This window comes from Falco cherrug, chromosome 13, assembly GCF_023634085.1.
Source record: "Falco cherrug isolate bFalChe1 chromosome 13, bFalChe1.pri, whole genome shotgun sequence".
NCBI lineage: Eukaryota > Metazoa > Chordata > Aves > Falconiformes > Falconidae > Falco > Falco cherrug.
The window spans coordinates 23,598,021-23,618,694 of record NC_073709.1 but is presented as its reverse complement, the minus strand read 5'-3'; the positions used below and the strand labels follow the sequence as shown (position 1 = coordinate 23,618,694).

The window sequence follows — 20,674 nt, the reverse complement described above, 5'->3', positions numbered from 1 at the left end:
CGTTCTGGGAGGACTTTCAAAGGCTGTGACCCCACAGGAGCTGTCAGTGTTTTGAGAGCTTTTTCAGTAAAGGAAGGCAAAATATCTTTCATCAAAGGGCTGGATTTCTTCTGAGGTTGACTCAGAATCTGCTTGTTCATGTACTTACTCTTCCTCATATAATGTTGCTGGGGCAGCTTTTCAAATTATGTCAATTTTGAATGTTCAAGTAAAAAATTGCCTGTTGTCAGAATTGGAAACTTTTTTGTGCTGTCACACCATTTTTCTGTTAACCCTTGGCAAGTTATTTTGACTAGTATTTTCATGGGTGCTTGATAATTTGTGTTTTATCTTCTGAATTTCCCCACTTGGTACATGGCAAACCTGATTTTATGTCACTAAGCTTCTGATGAAAATAGAGCTATGAGTACTTGGCGCCTATAAAAAGCAGTGAACCTGGCCTTAAGAATTATAATTATCTATACTGGTGACCAACTAGAAAACTTTGGCCTTGGACAACAGGAGATAAGACAGGCATCAGAGTATATGATTTTTCGAGTTAACGATGTACCTACCTAAGATGTCAATGGCACCTAAGCAGGATGTTTAATAGAGAACATCGAGATGGGACTGTTAAAATGTGAATGAAAAACTTTGAGAAGCCTAGTAGCATGGTCTAATTCTGCCAACCTAAAACCCCCTAGATATTTGTGGAAACAACTGCACTTTCAGTGCTGGTATTGATTTTTCTGGTCCTGTCAGGAGGGAGCTGCAACTTGCAGATATGCAGTCTCTCAAGTGAGAGAGATGACCGCAGCTTTCCAGTATCAGCTGATGAGTTTAGTGCTGATATCTGTGCAACAAGAAGACCATGCTGTACTTCTGTATTCCTTGTATGATCTCTGTGCTGTTTCTGTGTTGCATCGTTGTGTAGTCAATACACTGGATATGCTGTAATTCAGACTGTGTCCTTGAAAAATTACAATCAGACAAGTAAACGAAGCATAACAACTGTATCAGAAATAGTGTGACCAGCAGGACTAAGGCAGTGATTGTCCCCCTGTACTCGGCACTGGTGAAGCTGCACCTCGAACCCTCTGTTCAGTTTTGGGCCCTTCGCTGCAAGACAGAAATGGAAGTGCTGGAGCATGTCCGGAGAAGGATAACAAAACTGGTGAAGGGTCTAGAGAACAATGAGGAGCAGCTGAGGGAATGGGGCTTGTTCAGCCTGTAGAAAAGGAGGCTCAAGGGAGACCTAATGGCTCTCTACAACTGCCTGAAAGGAGGTTGTAGCGAAGTAGGTGTTGGTCTTTTCTCCCAAGTTACCAGCAATGTGACAAGAGGAAACAGCCTCAAGTTGTGCCAGGGGAGGATTAGATTGAATATTAGGAAAATTTCTTCATTGAAGGGGTTATTGAGCATTGGAACAGGCTGCCCAGGGAGATGGTGGAATCACCATCCCTGGAGGTGTATAAAAGTGTCAGTGCAGTACTTGGTGGACTTGGCAGTGCTATGTTGACAGTTGGACTCTGTGATCTTAAGAGCGTTTTCCAACCTAAACAGTTGTATGATTATATGATCATCAATTCAAAACAGATTGATGGGACCAGTATCTTTCCATCAGAAAGTGAAAAAAACTCAACCCCAAAACAAAAAGCTTTTTTACTGATGGCTTTGTGCCTTCCACAGGCTGATGATGTGTTTTATGTTATTGCTTGTGTTCTGAGTCCTTCTGACCATTTCTGATTTTACTGCTATTATCTGTCTGCTGCCATCATGATAGTATTAGAAACAAAATGTAGCAAGCAACACCTATAATTAGGGTTGTCTACACATTTTCTTTCTATTTTCCATTTGACTCATTCCCAACTTTTTGAATCTTTCAATTTCCAAGTTGAGATAATCAAGGTCAGCCATCTCTGAGAGCGAGGGTGGTGTTTGTCCATTTAACAAAGCAAGGTTTTGAATATAAGAACAGTAGGGCTGGAAACTGAAATTTGGCAGCAAGAGAATACTTGTGGAGGAGAATTCTTAGAAAAACCCTGAGGCTTCTTTCAGAAAAGAAACCGACAATGTAATGACCCACTGGAAAACGCTGGCCTTGAAAGACACACAAGACTATGCAGTTACTGAGCTAGCCGTATACATAGTTTAATGTCAGTGAAAGTGCTGAATAGACATAAAAATTATATGTGTTGCCTTCTCTGGATGAATCACAAGAGAATGAATCATGGAAGTGACAGGGAGATACTGACTTCAGTGTGACTCAGGAAAAGACGGGCACGTTTAGCTCTTGAAAGTTATTGCTCTGAGGACAAGCAAAGACATATAGGCACCCTTGGGTGCACCCTTTGGAGGCCAGCTGGCCGCACCCTACAGGGAAGCAGCCCCTGGGAGAGGCAGCGCGGGCTGGCCACCGGCTGTGGCAGCCATAGCACCTGGCAGAGGAGTGGTGCTGCCAGAGCCCAGGGCACGTGTGAGACTTAGGAGCACCTGGGAAGAGGTTGTAGGTGAGGGATAGATTGAACTTTTAAACCCTGCCCAGTACATAGCTACTGTCCAGTAACAACTGGTCGCTGTTAGCCTCGTCTGTGTCCGCTGGCCTCGGAGAGCACAGGCCTGCGTTTCTGCAGCCAGTGCCGTGCTAGGCCTCGCCCAAGCTGCATTGCTGTGTACAGGTGTTTGTTAGCATGTTTGTTTCTCAGCAAAGCATGACTTGTTGGTGTGTTTTGTATTGTCTAAAGTTGGAGCTTTTAGCGTGGTTTTGTTTGCTGAGATCCTTAAAAGCAGCCTACTTTGTGTCTTCTGTTGGGGGGTAAGCTCCCTTCTGCAGCATTCCCCTCTGGCCCGCTGAGGTACCAGGGCCGTGCTGTGTGCTTCATTTCAGGTGCTGATTTTTAGATATGTGGGACTGGCAATTTGTGAGTTAATTGATGATGTCTACATGCTGCAATTAACCTAATTATAGGTTTGATTACATTAATTAAACTCTTGTCCTGGACAGCAGATGTTTAATCATTTGTCTTCAGGCTCTCCCTCAGTTGGGGTCATTTGGGAACCTGTTGCGTTGGGTTGGTAGTGTTCAGTAGTGTGTGGTACAGGCACAAGTGTGTCGCCACTAACACTGGAACAACTTGTTTCCCCTTAATCTTAAACATTCTCTTATTAAAACCCTATTGTAAAACTTTAAATGTCATTGATCAACTTGTATACTCCTGTTTGTTGGAAGCTCTTGAAAGTGTGACTCTTCTCCAAGGTGGTGGGAGAGAGCCTTTTGCACTAGTTTACACTAATTTGCCTTTTGGTGCATATGTGCACTTTGTGTTGCGCTTATGGATGCTGTGCTGGATGCACAGACCCTGAGAGAAAAAAAGGAAGTCTTGCTTTGCTGCTGTAGCATTAATATATATATATATATATATATATATATTTTTCCCCAATACAGTTAGCTGTTTTTCATCACAGCTTGTTTTGGAAAGCTGCTCACTTGTAAAGAGGCAGGATTTCAGAGCTGAGCTATAATGAACTACAGAATCAACAGTGGCACAGCATGATAGGAAAGTGAAGGTGCCATTTCTGAGCTTTATGAGGTATTTTCCATCTTTGGTAGCCATACTGAAATAAGTAGTAAATTTTGGCATTCCTGCTGTCAGAAAGCCTTCAGAGGTCTGGCACATACCAGTAAGGATGTGGATTTTCAGTGGAAAGCACTTTTAAAATTTACTTCAAGGTAGAAAAGAAATGTAGCATCATTGACTTCTTGGAAGTAGATGACAGACTAGCTGATTAAACCTTGCACTCTTCTATTCTGGTTGCTTCTCCTTTATCTTCTGCACAGAGATAATGCATTGACTATTAATTCTCATTGCAGAAGAGTCAGTGTAGTGGTTCAGTGTTTGTCAGCTGAGGGGTGCCTGGCTGATGCTCTTCTTTAGGTACCTATGCGGGGGAGAAGGACTTGGTCAGTGAAGAAACTCCTTTCCTTCCCCACTCATTGTGTTATTTAGTTCTTTCTCTCTGTGGAAGCTCCAATTCTTGGACTGACTATTTAGGCCAGGTAACAGCAATTCAAACACACTGCAAATGTTGGGCTGTTGAATGGCAGCCTGGTGACAGACTGTATCATTTAATGACATGGTGGTTTGTGTTAGTTCTCAAACTGAGCAGCCTTCATCAGGGGTGCTTTGGCACTAATTTAGAGGGATCAGGAGGTGTGAACATGGGGAGGTGGTACTAGTTTTAGAAATGAGATGTGTTGCATGTAAAGTCAATGCAAAGAGTTTGGGCCTAGAAGCTGAACATCAGAGATGGTAGCTAGGTTCAGCTCAGCCAAGCACCTGTAATCCAGCCATCCTTGTGTCCCCTCACACCAATTCATTGAACATACAGCTGGGAAGGCTGGGGCACATTGTGGCTTTTCTGTAAGCAAGGAGAAATGTAGGTCTCCTGTGTGGACTGTTAGCTGACAGAAGGCAGTGAAGAAATGGATACTTTAGCAAGAGAAGACTAACTCTGATGGAATGAGTCCTATGGCAACATTGATGCTGCTACACCTTTTTAGTAATAACTCAGATCTTTTAAATTTGAGTACTTAAGCACATGCCTAGGACTGATTTGTCCACAGTCTTGTGGCAACTGTAATAATTTATATGCCTATAAAAATTTCCATGCTGATTTTGTAGCATGTTTTCATCCAGTCTGTGTAGAATGGTGTGACTGTAAATGCAGTGAAAAGGGAAACTGGGCAGTTCCGTGCAAATGTATATTATATGGAAACATAGACTTGCCTGATGCTGCACCAAATGCTCAGGGAATCAGCAGAAAGAACTAATGCAGAAACTATGTTGTCTTAATGGTGGATTATTGGAATTGATGACACACACAAAAAAGGAGGAATTTGGCTTTTTGTATGTGTGTGTGTAAAACAGGTATTTCTACTTGCTGAATACTTCAGTTTGCCCTATTTTGGGGTTCTGGTCTTTTGGGGCACTCAGAAGCCCCATGTCCTTTGGCTTGTTCCAGCTGAGGGTGCTCTGCAGCTTGAAGTATCAAGCCTCAGGTTAGAAAGATTGCTTTTCAGAACTGGGAAGCATTTTAAATTGATGGCACTTTTACAGTGAATACCTTTCCAGAAGACTGAACAGCAGCAAGCATACAGAAGCCAATTCTTTCATACGTTGCCTTATCTCTTGTGATTGCAGTGATGATTAAATAACTTCAGGGTAGAAAAAGTTCGAATGGTGTTTGCCTTGAGCATTTTTGTGCAGTGCTTTTTTAATGAGCTCCCACATGTCCAGCTTGCAACTTCTAGTATTTAAAGCTTTCTCTGTGATTTCACTATTATTGTAATGTGATGAAGTACTTTCGTTCTTTTTTTCTTTAAGACTTTTATTAGCAATTGTCCTTTTTTGTGGAGTATGAAACCATGGAATTAGGCAAGTAAAGGGTTGATATTCATTGCAACTTTAGACTAGCTGGAGGTATAAGTCTGTCACAGTACAAGGGTAGTATAATACAGGAAGGAAAACAACCCTGATAATGAACACTCAAAGATTCCGAAGTATTTTTTTAAATACTTAACAAAATACTTATAAATTTTCATGAAACTGCTGTGGCAACACATTCCCACCATCACACTGCTGTTGGAAACACAAAAGGGCATTGCTGCTTTTCTAAGGCTGAGGAAGAGGAGACTGTATGGAAGTACCAGCAGAGGAAGTCAGGACTGGCCATTAACTGCTGGAGATTTTCAGATCACAGTGGTTATTATCTGGAAGGGGAAATGTATTCTTAATATGTGAAGTATAAAAAGATTTCCTTTGAGAATCTTCTGCCTTCTATACACGTATGTGTTTTCTCCCTCCTGCAGTTGGATTAGGAACATGAAAACACAGTCCTGAGTATTCTGGTTTGGGAATCCTGATGGTGATTCCAGTCAAAAATGGTTTACTGGGCAATTTTCCTCTTCCTTGTGCCCTTCTCAGACCACACTAATACGAAGCATGAAATGGGGTAGCATTTAGAACTGTTCAGGGTATCACATCTTGACCTTGTCAGTGGTAGAAAAATAATGTCAGATAGGAAAGGCTCCTAGCAAAATAGATCCACACAGCCAGGGAGGAAAAATTGTTCAAAATGTTGGCAGCATGCTCAGAAGAACAAGTATCTCTTCTTCCAACTGCAGAGCAGTGATCTCTAGATGGATAGATGCTGCCCCTGACGGCACAGTGATGAGGAGAACTTGGGCAAGTGAAAATGCTGTGAAGAGAGTTGTAGCTCTGCAGATGCTCTTGAAGCTCTTTTCTGCCAGTATGCAGAGTAGCACAAAGGACTTTATCCCTCCCTTTCACACCCTGCTTGTGACAACCTGTTTAACTTAGGCTTTTGTATGAAGGATACCGTTAGGACCCAATATTTTTGTTCTCTTTAGTGCCCTCTGTGATAATCTCTGTGAATTTGTTGTCTAGTCCCCTTGACTTGTTCTATAATGTTTATTCTTTCATCTTTCTGGCTTCTTGCCTAAGCTTTCAGCATTGAAAAAATGGAGAAAAGTAAATAAAAATCGTAGAGTATTTGTTTTAAGATACAAAAAATGGGCAATCTATTTTCATTACCCTCTAGCTACGATGACATTCTCACCATACTATTCGTTATTACAGGCACTGTGTTTCTCTGGTCTGACTCGCGCAGTCTAAAGTGTCTTGCATTGCAGTCACAATGTCGATGCACTCTTCAAACAAAGCTTTTAGGGCTGCTTGCTAGCCACAGCTCAGCCTACTACTGCTGCATTTCACTTATTGATCTTCATGAATGTCATCCTAACTCAAACAGTTTCTTCATTAAGCAGGCTTTTGGTACAATTTCTTTTTCTTGGAGAAATGGCGATTTACCCAGAGACAGTATTTCTGGTTTTTACTGGAGCTGGTTGCTGAATGTTTGGAGAGAATTGAGACAGTATTTCTGGTTTCTACTGGAGCTGGTTGCCGAATGTTCGGAGAGAATTGGTGCTTGTTAGCTTCTAGAAACTGCTGAAGGTTCTGGACACAGAAAATGGCCTGCAAACGAAATGAGCTGCTAGGCAAAAGGTGAAAAAAATCCCTGCTGCTTATCTCATCAGTGCTGAAGAATATCACAAGTACAGTGTGGGAGCCAGTGAGGGCTAGTGCACAGGGGAGAGGACCTGAGCTGGCAGGTTTGGGCTGAGTTCCCAGCTCTGTCACACACTCTGCCGTGTGACCTTATGCAAACGTCTCCATGTCTCTGCTCAGCCTGCCTTGCCTCTCTAACTCTTCACATCTTACTAATAGAGTGTCTTCTACTGTCCCCTGTACATACCATACCACTGCGTAGCTATTCCCTCCCTCTGCTCTGCTACTGAAATGTGTCTTTTTGACTTTGAGGGTATTGGTATCAGTAAAGGGAAGCCTTTACGGAGACCTGGACATTTAAACTCTCTGTGTTTTTCACCAGTTCAGCTATTGTCTGGTGCTTTTTGTTCCATGTTCCTCTAACCTCACCTACATTCCTTTTCTGCTCCTCCATTCCCCTTCTTACTTATTTAGGCTTTGCACCTCTGTCTTTCCCCTTCCTCCCCTCCTTCAACCTGTGAAGACTCCGTGTTCTCTTGACCATCTAATTTAACTTTGATTCCCTCCTAGTCATTAGGTTTCTCTGTTGAGGCCAAGAAGGTCTGGCAGCCTCTTTGATGGGTCTGCTAAGCTGTTGATTAAAATTTTGCAGGCTCTGTGATGCAGAGACAGCTAAATCGCTGCTCCCTTGGCAGGTTTCTGAAAGGCTGGAGGAAGACAGTATTGAATAGAAAATTGGAAGAAGTGAGAGAAAACAGGAGGGCAGAACTTCTGGAAGGAAGCATGAAGAGTAATTTTGGGCCAGGTAGATCACAAGAATTTGACAGGGGGCAATGGTTTAAAGAACAGTGTGCGTGCACATGTGTAGGTGGAGAAGGACAGGGTAGATGGTTGTCTGTCAGAGGGACATTTGTCAAAGGGAGCTGAAACCATGGTGACCGGATCCTGAATGCCCAACATCAGGAGTGATATTTAGGGACAGCTTCAAGAGATGCTTAGACGCTTACCCAGAAAAACTTGCTGTGTGGTTTGCAGGTAGACTCTTATTTAAAAACAACAACAACAACCTAATAAAAACCCCAGCAAAGCAATAACCTAAAAAAAAATAAAACCCCAAACCTACACTGAAGTTGTGTACCATTCAAAGCATGTCAAGTGAGCTTGACAGAAAAATATTTTAATAGCCTGGTGCTCATGTACTGATTGATTACAGCAACAGATCAAAGATAAGTGTCATTAATATCTGTCAGCCAGTGGTAGCTATATAATATCAAAAATTCAAGCTGTTGAAAAGCATTCTATCCTTGTCTTGTTCCTAAGACCAGTAAATGAATATTCATGGTAGCACACAGCTTACAAATGGTTCCTCACTTCACATAGCTTTTAAAAGATGAGCGTGCAGGTTATTACCACAATTTGTTAAGTGCTAAAATGAGTTCCTGCATTTTTACTTCCTTATAATTTCATAACTGCAATGCCTGTAAATGAGATAGAACATATTTACCACAATTGTCTGCCCAAGTCCTACTGTTAGTCTGCAGTTACTGTATGAGCTGTAAGATCTTCTTGTTGCCTCCGTCAGTGGGAAGGAAGAATTTAAGGTGATCTGGTAGATGCCACTTAGGAGATACTGTATGTGACATAGAATTATAGAAAGCAAGTTCTTCATTGCTTAAAGAAGGGAAAGACTTGATAACTGCAAAGACTGTTTTGGAAATCTGTGTTCTGGTAGTTTCTGATGTTGTGAAAGTTATCCCTGATTTGCAAGAATTATTAGGAAATGCTTCTTTAATGACTGCCTTGGAACTGCTGCAGGATTAGGTTAGATCCAGTGTTGTGCTGGCAGAGAGTGGGGATCTGAACTGTAAGGACCTTTCATTTTGGAATCCAAAGATCAGGGTTTAAGTTCAAGAGGAGCCACTGTTCTTTTATTATGTGCCTTGTATCACAGCGATGAACAGTTTACTCTGAGGTTTGACTCCTGATGATGATGAACTTAAACTGAGATTCTGGCTGCTGTTACCGATTGCTACAGCCACCTTATATCCCTGTGGTTCCTAAGACTTTGTTGATGCAAACATATGAAATTACTTAAGCCAATATTAGAAATTACCTTTTTTCCTAGGACCTTTTGGGAATGCTAGGATAGTAGGTGTTCTCTACCTGCTGGGGCTGGCCAAGTAAAGCTTCCCGGAGCATGCCTGCCAGAAAATGCATTACTGCTCTGTGGAGAGGTGAAGAGCAGAGAGGTCTGCGTTTATGGCCAGAGATATCTGCCACTCCCATTCTAATTAATTACTTCATGGTTAAAAGACTCCAAGGATACAGAAATGTTGGGTTCATATTCCTGCTGTATTTATGGAGACTGGAACAGGTCTATCAGTAAAAACTCTTTTCTTCTCCTTTCTCTCAAAATACCCATACACCTTTAGGTGAAGGAACTCTACAGAAAAATCGTAGACCTGGGTTCAGGTCTCTGCTCCTGCACTGAGATTTGAAATGCAGGCCTGTTTTATCCCAGGTGCATGTTGACTGCAGGGGAGCATAGCTGCAGTCTTCCCTAAGCAAGAAGAATCTTTCTGTACCTAACTACTGGATGAGGTTTGTAGCTGCAAATTGTTGACAAAGGTATTTCATTACCTTTGAGAGTCCTCTGTACTTTCTGTTGGCCAGCCTCAGCTTATTAGCATCCGCAAATACCATTCTTGTGTGCCTCACTGGTTCAGGCACTGCACAAGCAGTATAGTTCTTTAAAAAGGTCCCAATGGGTTATTACTTCTGACTGTAAAAGTTTGTGTATGTGCAAATATATTTGCATTTTGTGCTGGCTTGCTAACAAACTCACCAAAACACAAAATGTAGCTACCTAACATTTTTTAGATGTCAGATGATTTCTATGTAATGTTTACTTTTAAAAGAAATTAGGCAGTATCTCTTATGCAATAATATCTACCCCTGAATATAATGATGTATCTTTTTTAGAAGTTCCGTGTGGACCTCCCAGCTGTGTGCGTGCTTACCTTTACTACTGCTTTTAGTCCTGCTGAGTTCTAATAAAACAGCAGAGTCAGCCTGGAAGAGAAGCATCCTCATGACTGGAGCCATAGAACAGTAATGTTTACCCATTTCTGAAAGTTAGGCTATAACCCTCTTCACCACTCCAGAGAAAAGTATTCTTCTCATATGCAGTCATCCACCGTTTCTCATTAAAAACCCAAACAGTTGTTTCAGTTATTTTTTGATAAGCCATATGTGTCTTCACTAACCTGTCATTTGAGTTGTCAGTAAAGCAGGCCCCCTAGAGAAGCCACGGTCTATGAGCTTTTCCCATTTCCCATTCCTGTTCATACTGTATGCACCTATTGATTTTGGTCTGCAAGAACATCTGTGTGTGTGGGAGGAGCATGACTCAGACCTAGTCATTCCATGACAATTATTCTTTAACCACCTCAGATTAGACTTCATCTGCAAATATTGTCTTTATCTCAGACCTCATTGGTTTACTCGACATAATTAAAAACTCCAGTATTCTTATTTGTGTTACAAACACCATAAAATATTTGTTAACTATTTAATGACACCAGAAAAAGTAAGTTTTTGGACCAGTTTGTCTTTAGTTTTTTTTGGGAAGTGTTTGAAAGCCTTGTATGGAATTATAGTCACATAACTTGTTTGCACTTGTTGCACTCAGAAGTAAAAGATGTGCAAGTGCAAGATGGGATTGGCAGGTCATGCAGTGTCAGCTGAAGAGCATCTTGCAGTCTTCCTGTGGTTATTGAAGTAACAACACTCCAGGAGTCTGGCTTACCAAGGTTATTGCATCAGAAGCTTCAGACTGAGCGGTGGAGAAGCAAAGCAGTCAGGTAGAGCACAGTCCAGTTAAGTGCAATAGTTTTAGGGGTTTAATTTCACAGTAAAGTTGGTCTGAACTAAGAATTATTTGTCCTTAATTCCAGTTCCCACTCATCCTGGCAGATGCAGCTGTGCTCTTAACTCTAGCTGGCTGGCCTGTCGACTGAACAGGCTTGACAGCTCCTCGGTGATTAACACAACCTCTCTGCAACCAATGTATAGATCATTGGTGACCGCCTGGAGCTAAGTCAGCCTGAAAAGTGCTAGTGGGTGTAAGCCAGGTGAGCTACAGAAGACCCGGGCTTCATCTCAGTTACGTACTTCCTGTTTGAAGGGTTTTGGTTTGGGGACAATGCAGTTAATTCACAGAAGTTACTTTTCTCTGGAATCTGTGGGGCAAGGGACGTGCAATTTTTACACCAGCTGACTGGGTGAGGCCAACACTCTACCAGCCACCTCTGGTTCACTTCACAAGGAAACCATAGTGCCTTCATCCCACTCTGCTTTTATATTGGGGTAATTTATAGGCATTAAAATGTTACCTTTTCATTTGTTCTCAGAGAAGACAAAGCCTAAAAAAAGATTGAGGTGTGCTTGCTACATGGACAGCAAAAGCTTTGGGATGAAAGTTAGTGGTCAAAGAGAGCTGCTTCATCTCAGTATTTCTCCTAACTATGTCCTTAACTTTAATCACAGGCATACGTGCTCACACCTGTGGAGTAGTGTTTAAAGCCTATGTTTAAGTGGATAGCTGAGTTGAGGTTTTAAGCCTAATGAGAAGTGAGATCACTGCAGCCTCAGGGGAGGCCTTGGGTCCTTCCTCCTTGTAGTCTTACGGGTGGATTCAGATCTGAACACACTCAGCAAGAAATGCAGCCAGCTATTAACTTCCCACATGGGCACTCTGGTGGGAGTTGAGGGAATCTACCTGAACTCATTTATCATTGGGAATGAAGGATTACTCTAAATATCTCACTCAAATGTAAGATACTTTAATTAAAGTGAGGTCTGTAGCAATGACCAAAAGGAATCACTCTAGAGAATGCTGCTTGGGCAGTTGTCAGCAGGTGACTTTAGCCACCAAACTCTTGTGTTGCATCAATGACGGGGGGGAAATGCAGTCCAGAATTCAGTATGTGTAAGTGCTGGGTGATGGCTTTGGTGTGCAAAATTCAGATCCAGTTCTGAACCCTCAAAAGTCTACAAGCAGGTTATTGCAAAATCTGGCTTGGGAACAGCCAACAGGAAAGGGCCTGAGCCAGCAGTACAAAGCCCAACAGAACTGCAGGGAAAGAGCCAGAACATTTGGATAAAAGGCTATTTCCTTGAGCCTCTCTAGATTTCGCTCCTGCAAACCTTCATGGAAAACATCATACAAATTATAGAGGAAATATGGTAAACAGAGGAACCCAAAAAACTATGTATGTAAGCAGTTTCCCATGAGAAGAGAACAACTTTTCCTTTTTATTCATGCCTTTCTTTAATCTTTTCCTAACTGTTTTTTTAATGTGTAGTTCTATTTCAGTAATAGATTAAAAAAAAATTAAAAATGAGAGTTTGCTTATAATTGGGGGTAACCATTTTAGATAAGTTGAGGGTAGATAAAAAACAGCTTTCAAAGCAAAAGCTTTCATATTGGTGCAAGTTAGTAAAAAAAACCTAGAAGCAGTATCTGGAGATTTAATTTTAACCAAGTAATTGAAAATGGCCATGCATTACCCTGTATAAATTGTAGAAGAAAAATGATGCCCTTAAATGGCTCAGTCGTCATTTAAATGGTGATCTGTTCATTAGTGCTGGGAAATGAAATGGAAATCCATTTCAATTTTCTAGACAATTTAAATTTTATTGTCCATAAAGTTCTACAAAACAGTAAAATAGTGTTCTTTCTTGCAAATTGCAGAGGTTTTACTCGGATTTTGCCATTTTAATAATTCTAATCATGGTAAAACCTGCTAGTGAATACAGTGAACTGAAGTCGTCCCTTGTTGATAAAAGTGTCCCACTGGTGAGTCTGGCCTTGTATGTTTGGAATACTGATAAGTTTTGCAGCCGTAACCTGTTTGTACAGTTAGTTTCCTCTTGATAATCAAATTAGCTTTGTCTAGAGCAAGGCTTTAGACATGAAGTCGTGAAGTGCACATGCTTAAAACATAGAGCATCGTCAAGATCCTGCTCCACATTTAAAACCCTTTATGACCTTCCTAAAGATGTTTTGATAAATACCTTGTTCTTTACAGGAGTTGCAGTGGTTTTAACTAGCTGTGAAAATCAGCACATTTCCTGGTCATTCTGTCTGACCTTACCAGACATGGAATGTATCCTGTGGGGATAAAACATGGAGGGGTAACTGGAAAGTGCCATTTCTGTGGAATTACCTTCCTTTTTCTCTAGTCTTAACTTTGAGTGGTCATGTTGACGTTTCCCCTTGCATATCTTCTTGCCTGTTGCTCTTGCTACCCCTTATTGTATATTGACTGAAATAAAATTTGATTCTGCAAGGAGCTTTCTGTGGACTCACTAGTTAAACTGTAGTGGCTCTTTGAAAGTCCTTTTGGTATCAAGGGCTAAGGCCCTAATTTCAATTAATTACTGGGAATTACTGTGTTTGCAGTTAGTTGTGGCTATCTCGTTTAAGAACCTGTAAGTTGAGGCAAAACATGTATCTTTACATCTGGTTTACGATACACCTTTGGATGTAACATGATGTTACTTCATGAGGACTAACCAGTCAGTGCAAGTACAGGGCCTTGCAGAAATATGGACGCCTTCAGGTAATCTGAGGAAAGTCAGGTGAACTTAGTCTGTGAGTGCTGTTTGTTTATAGAATAAGAACACACAACCCTGTTTTTCTGAAGGTGAGAGAAGCTCGTGGTTAGGGAATTCTAAGTCTACCAGTTTAAAGTCTCCTGTATCCAGGATGCTCTTTTCTTTAATTCCTTTCAGTGTCATGCTTGTGTTGTCTTCTGTTGGATTCCCTTTACAGCACAAATATAATGTACTAACAGATTCTTATTACTTAATTTTGCAACCAAGAACACATCCAAGTCCTCACAGGCTAGTTCTGACTTGTGCATCTGATTACTTCAGTAACGTGCTTTTCTGTAAGCATGTTGCCTGCAGTGGAGTCTGTGGCTGTCGGTAAGTCCTGCTCTGGATGACTTAGCGCCTTTCAGTGTAAATGTAATACTGAATTGTAGCTGTCAAAATAAGTGAACGATGAGTTTTGTGAATCAGAATTCTTGTCATTTTACTTGTTTGGACACTTCTTAATTTGCCAAAATCCAAAATTGGCAGTGTTAATTAGTAGGGCTGTGTTAGTTTAGTCAGGTGCTGCAGTACAGAGGTAGGTGCTTGGCCCTGGAGGTAATAGCTAACCTTCTTTTGTATGGCTTGCCGGGGGGGGCCTTTATACTCTCTTTTCATAAGCAGATTCTTGGATCGAAGATGCAGCCTTTCATAGAGTGCAAAGTGGTGTTGGCCCTTCTCTGTGAGTTTAGAGAGCTGTTTGTGTTGGAGAGCTTTCTTGCAGAACTGATGCTGAAGTTTGTTTTATTGGCTTTTATCTACTTTGGCTCTGATCACTCTTCTGATCAGTTTCAGTTTGTGTGTTTTCCCATGCTGTTTATCTCAGCCCAAACATGCTGAAGGCGAAAGCAAAACCTGTTGGAGATTTGTGCTGCCCAGGATGCCCAAGGCTTGTGAAATTCTTGTGAGCCAAAACACCTGTGATTGCTGCTACCAGCTGTGTGGGTGCTACCAAATGAAATAAAAATAAAAAAAACTTCAGTTTTGAAGCATCCTTAGGGATGCTGGAGTTCAGCATATTTGGAAGGTTTGGTGTTTTACCAACACTTACCTCTCTTCTTCTGTATTAAGCCTTAAACTGGCAAAATGTAAGTGGTTTCAAGCCCCTGAGATAGCAGGAGCTTATTGACCTGTGTGTTTACGCTGCTGTAGTAGCAGTCTGCTTTTATTTTGTAGAGTTAGGAAAGGGTGTGAGGAGAGAAGCAGTGGGAGCTGTTTGGTGTTTGTTCCATAGCTCTGCTTAACTCTTCCATTTCTTCCCTTACATACTGCAGACAGCCTATTTTAAGGTGCACAGATGTTTCTACTACTCTAGTCCTTGGTAGTTGCTTAAGTGGCTTTTTAGAGCAGCTGTTCCCTTGTTTATGTCTCTGACTTTCATTTCATTGCAGTTTTTGGGTTTTTGGTGATGGGAAGAGGAAGAGAAATCGTGTCTCATGTTCTATTGCTTAGCCCTTATCAACTGTGTCCTCACTGGTAGCTTATCTTTCTGCTGGGGAGACATTTCCAGTGTAGCTCAAGCCCAGTGTGGTCCTTCGATGTCCTATCTGTCATCAGCCAGGTGATTTCAGCAAATGTGATGAGTGTGAGAAGATTTGCAGTAGGATTTGACTAAGAGTTTAATAAAATTTTCCTGTGGCCTCTCATCTTTCATCCTGGAAGTCAAGTGGTTCTGCCACATAGCTTGATGGTCATGTCCCTCATGGCCTATTCAGGCTTTCTGCTTTGCTCTTGGCCACTGAATTGATTTTCAGCCTTGCTTAATTGATAGTAGTGTGCCAGTTCTTTGATCTTTGCCATTGCTACTACCTTGCTTTTGTTTGTGGGGTACCTAAGCTGAGGTGCAAATTAACAAGCCAGTGGAGTAATAGAGGAGGGAGGTGGAGCAATGTATCGGTTCAATCCGGGAGAACAGAGAGCTTTGGGAAGAACAGGATCTAACAGTCACCAGAACAGCATGGGGGAAGAGCTCCTGTGGGAATTTACTTTCACTTCAAAAATGTCTTTTTCCCCAAGTTGTGAAAACCAGGAGTTGATGTACCCACTGAGAAGATAGTAGCAATTGTAATGTGCTTTATACCATGTGAAAATGTTACACAAATACATTGTGAAAATTCATAAAGTGAATAAAGTGAAAAAATATTAATTGAACTATTAGATTATGGCTAAGTTGTTTCTATTTATTATTTAATAGCTAAATGAAATTATATCTGTACACATTGTATGAATGAAAAATAAAAGTTAGATAAAAAATACAAATAGGAAACTTTATAATATACAAAGCTTCCTAAGAAGTAGCAAATTTAGCAGCTCAGCATCTGTCTTGATAGAAAATGGGGCAACCCATTTAAATTCTGTACTGTTCTAGAAGGTTTTATAAATGCTTGATAAGTAAATCTTACGTTAGATGCTTTGGTTTCAAGTTGCATGACTACAAATAACAATTCTATCAAAGCTAGTGCTGTAAACAATTCCTTGATAGATACCTGTTCAGTTTGGTATTTGCTTGCAGGCTGTAATTAACAGTTCAGCATTTTTCTTTTAACTGCATGCTCTCTACCCATAAGTAGGCATAATTACCACTAATCAAGACCCCTAATCTCAAGCAATTACAAGCTTTTACATTGTTCTAATTGCACATATAGAAATAATGTTTTTTTCTCATATAATTATGTTATAATCCATACAATTACTAATTTCTGCTTTTCTTTTTATCTGATCAATGTTAATTTTGTGTGACTTCACAATGTGTTATCTGAAAAATGCCTTTGAGGCATGCAGTTTTTGTGGTTAATTTAGAGTTATGTTTCATCTTCAGTGAGAAGCGATATAGTGCAACAGGTTTTCTAGGCTGTGCTTTCTCTCAGCCATCTACTAACTCAATAATTTGTTGTAAACTGGGAACTTGTTAGCAAAACAAAAATGCAATTATACATCTAAATCATGTGCTTGCTCTTTTCAATAGTATTTAGGTTAGCACAGGCTACTCCTTAAGTATGCAAAAGGGTTTGGTTTGGTTTTTTAATTGTTAAATGGAACTTATGTGCAGAGAGACAGACTTTCTAGATCAGCTTTCTAGAAAGTGAAAATGAAGGCAGTTCAGTTTAAGAAAGCACTGCAAGTCTTGGGGGCAAGATGTAAGAGGTTGTTCATTAGTTGAGGTTGGTCTTACTTGTTGCTGTATAGTTCTTATGCACACATTCCGTATGCAAGGACTTTGGCTGAGTGCATTTTGAACAAATCATCATCAATCTGATGATTCATCTCAGGAACTGCATGCAGCACTTACATCTGTAATTGGGGTAATTGCAAACCTCTCATTCTTACAGATAGAAATTCTTCCTCTTATAATTCTAAAATCAGATCCCAGATCTTTTACTGTGGTAGCTGAGACCTACACTGACTTGTATTTATTTATCCATTCTTATTTGTGACATCATTAAAAGTAGCAGATGATTTGGTGACCTTTCCAACCTGTGTCTGACCTTCATGATTCACTTGTGTGGGTAATCTGCTATTGAAATTACTATTCTTCTATCTTTGACATTATTTAAACACTTGTTAAAATGGGGTGACACAGACTGCATTGTAAATGGGTAGCCACATTGTTGGGGACTATGTGTTTTTCTTTATCTTGTCAGAAAAGAGTATTCATGTTGGGGGGGAGCCTCTATCTTTTCTGAGGGATCTTGACCTTCATGGAGAGGAGGCGTTGGAGATTTTGCTCTGTCATAAATTGCCCAACTTTCTTCCTGTAGCAGAGTGTGTGTTTCTGAAATCTTTCTGGGGCTGCAGTGTACTGCAGCAGGTTCATTTCATTATTCCTTTGAAAGGAAGAGAGGCACACAGCTAGCTGTTTCTGTGCAGAAGAGGTCAATGTTTAATATGCTAATGTATCTACCCAATATTAGGCTGCAAAAATCCTTGGCTTTAATGTGTCTTTAATAGGAATAAAGTGGTTAGCTAATGATAAATTAAGGATTGTAAGTTTGGGGATTTTTTTTTTTAATAAAAAATTAATGTAGGCAGGAATAATTTTTCTTACCAAGATAATTGTCATACTGGAGCATAGTAGCTAGAATTTGCAGTGGAAATTGCTCTAGGAATGCTTGCCTTACAATAATCAAAGAACCAAAATTCCAGTTTTTGCTTAGGCTTTTTGTAGCTGGACAGTAATGGGACAGTGGAGACTCCGTTTTACCTTTGTTGGCATAGAGCTATACGTCCCAAGGTACTGAACCCCTGGGTCTCACTGTTCACCAGAGAGCAAGAGATAGTTGTATGCACATAAGTCTGGTTGCCCAGAAATCTACAGATAAGAATTTGCTTGTGACCCTCTTCCTAATCTGTCACCTACTTTCAGCACTACTCTGGCTGGCAGAAGAATAGTGCTTGGGGATGCCTTGCACTGCTGCAGTGTCCTGCCAGTGGAACTTTGCAGATTTGGAGGTCCCAGGTTTGATTTCTATTAGAGTACCTGGTAAAAGTCTGTGTAAGTAGGGCCTAAGGTTAGCAATATTGTAGGGTTGTGTTGGCATCTGCATAACAGAGGGCAAAAGAGGACATAGTCAGGCTAAGGTAATACTCTTCAAATACAAAATACTTGTGGATTAAGGAGCCTTTATGGTAAATCTGTATTCTATAGCATTTCTTTATCTTCAGAACTCATTGCATCGGACTTTCTGGTATGGTTTAGCTCAGGCACAAGTTAAGGTTAAACAGAAAAATAATCTATAAATTTCTGGTCACTGTATCCCTATTCATACTTTCCAATATTTTTTTAATCTAAGTTTGCACATTTTTATATATGTTTTCATACCTGCCTGTACTGAGGGGTAGTTGGAAAAGGGAAGAGCGGGTCTCTACAGGAACTCATAAAAAGGGAAGTCATACAGCATCTGTAGAGAATCAGCAGTGTAAAGGCCTTGAGCAAGTCTAGATTTAAATTGCATCTCTCAATGATCAGGGAAAAGGCAGTCCTGTAAGTTTCTTTTGCACATTATCAAAGGGTTTTTGTTGCTCATAAAACCTTAAAGCATCTTTGTTGGCTTTAGGATATCCGCCTGTAACATTGACCTGAATAAATAGCTGCATTCTCAAAGCAATGAATGGAGTGAGGAAAAATGAAGAAAAAAAAAAATTTTTTTTGTTTGTTTATTTGTAAGAGGGGATAAGGAAGGAAATAAACAGCAAAAAGGGGTGTTTAGGTAAGGCAAAATATTCTCCTTTTTTAATATATTTGACTTCTCAATTATTTATTTTCATCTCAAGTGGAAGGTACATCATACTGACAGTTGGGGGCCTGTTTTGAGGGACAGGAGGTGATAAGGAGAAAGAACGTCCTCAGCAAGCCGCAGCACTTACTAATGGCTATTTTTGCATCTGCTACCTGACTGTTCACCTCCCTCTGCAGCCAGCCTCTCAGACATCGCTGCCCCGGTCACAGCAAGGGAAAGCTCCCCTCCAGGCTGCCTGTCCCTCCCTTCCATTCAGGGCTAGACTGGCTGGAAGAGCCCCAGCCTCTGCAGGCCATGTAAACACCACTGAGACTGCTACCAGCCTGGTGTCCTGTCCTGGGCTTCGGCAGGTGGATCTTCTCAAGTCCTGTGTGTTTTCATCTGCTTCTCTCCACACCTCAAAATACTGCCTTTTTTTCTTTCTCATGTTTATTCTTAAACCCATCTCGATGAACCAGCTGGCTTCATAACTGTGTTGAATGAAGTCAGAAGGGCTGTGCAGTGGTCTGCCTGCCTTTGAGGGCTCTAGCTCTTGCCTCAGGCCTTACTGTTCTTCTGCCTGAAGAATATAAAGCATAATGCAAGTTGTTATGTATTATTAAACTTACATCTATAAATCACTGACCCATGGTAGCTGTTTATTACATATTCCATCTTCTGCTCTGATGCATTGTTGTTGTCACACTGAGGTGGGTAATGATGACTTGGCTTACTACTGTGGTAATGCACTTAAAGCTTAGAAATCTGTCACTGATGGCATTTCAACACAGGTGCTATAAACCAGAGATGACATTTTAAAGTATTTGCTGTCAAGCTGTTTGCCGTAAAATTCTTGTGTCTTCTCTTGCGGTTTTGTAAGGTTTAGGATACTACTGAATTGTTTGATGGACAAAGACAAATGGTTGTGTTTCAGGAACTCTGTGTTGCAGGACTTGCCATCACAAAAGTAGGCGGTGGTCCTCAATTTGTAATGCTGAACGTGACCTATAAGACACTTGTGCTCATTCCTAGCAAAGCACTGATACTGCATGCATTTCCACAGACCTGGCATTTCCACTCTTAAAGCACAGTGGAACACAGACTAATCGTCACAACTTACTATGTATTATATCTGTTGGTTTTCTTCTTTTTTTACAGCCCTTCTGTATGCAACCATTTTTGGTAATGTGACAACCATATTTCAGCAAATGTATGCTAATACAAACAGATATCATGAAATGCTGAACAGTGTCCGGGACTTTCTAAAACTCTACCAGGTCCCTAAAGGACTGAGTGAACGTGTGATGGATTACATTGTTTCCACCTGGTCAATGTCCAGAGGAATAGACACTGAAAAGGTAAGTAAATCAAATCGCAAGGGAAGAAGTCACATCCTGAAAATATTTCATTAAAATAAACAGGAGATACTTTCTTAGTAAAGAAGACAAATATTCTTTAAATAGTTCCAAGTAGTAGCTTCCCTTAATTTTAAACTTTCAAATACAGTATTCCAGTTATTCTGTCATACTGACATATGTTAGTGGTAAAAGTATGTATGTTTTGCTGGTGATACGTCATGAAGTAGTGTAAAAATGATGAGGGAAAGAGCTTGGTTTTCAGTAAATGAAGACGATAACTAAATAAAAAGTTGCAAGTTCTAGCAGAATCTCAGAATTTCTTCATATAAGATTTTTTTGGAAATATTTCTGTTGTGTGAGGTTGTTTGCAGCT

At 40.6% G+C, this 20,674-nt stretch overlaps 1 protein-coding gene across 1 annotated transcript in view; it reads left to right on the top strand.

Moving 5' to 3' along the window:
- KCNH1 (potassium voltage-gated channel subfamily H member 1) overlaps window positions 1–20,674 on the top strand; it is a 187,452-nt gene that overhangs the window by 69,507 nt on the left and 97,271 nt on the right. The window contains exon 8 of the mRNA XM_055726116.1: window positions 20,102–20,301. Coding sequence (XP_055582091.1) covers window positions 20,102–20,301 — 200 coding nt within the window. The remainder of the gene's footprint in view (window positions 1–20,101; window positions 20,302–20,674) is intronic.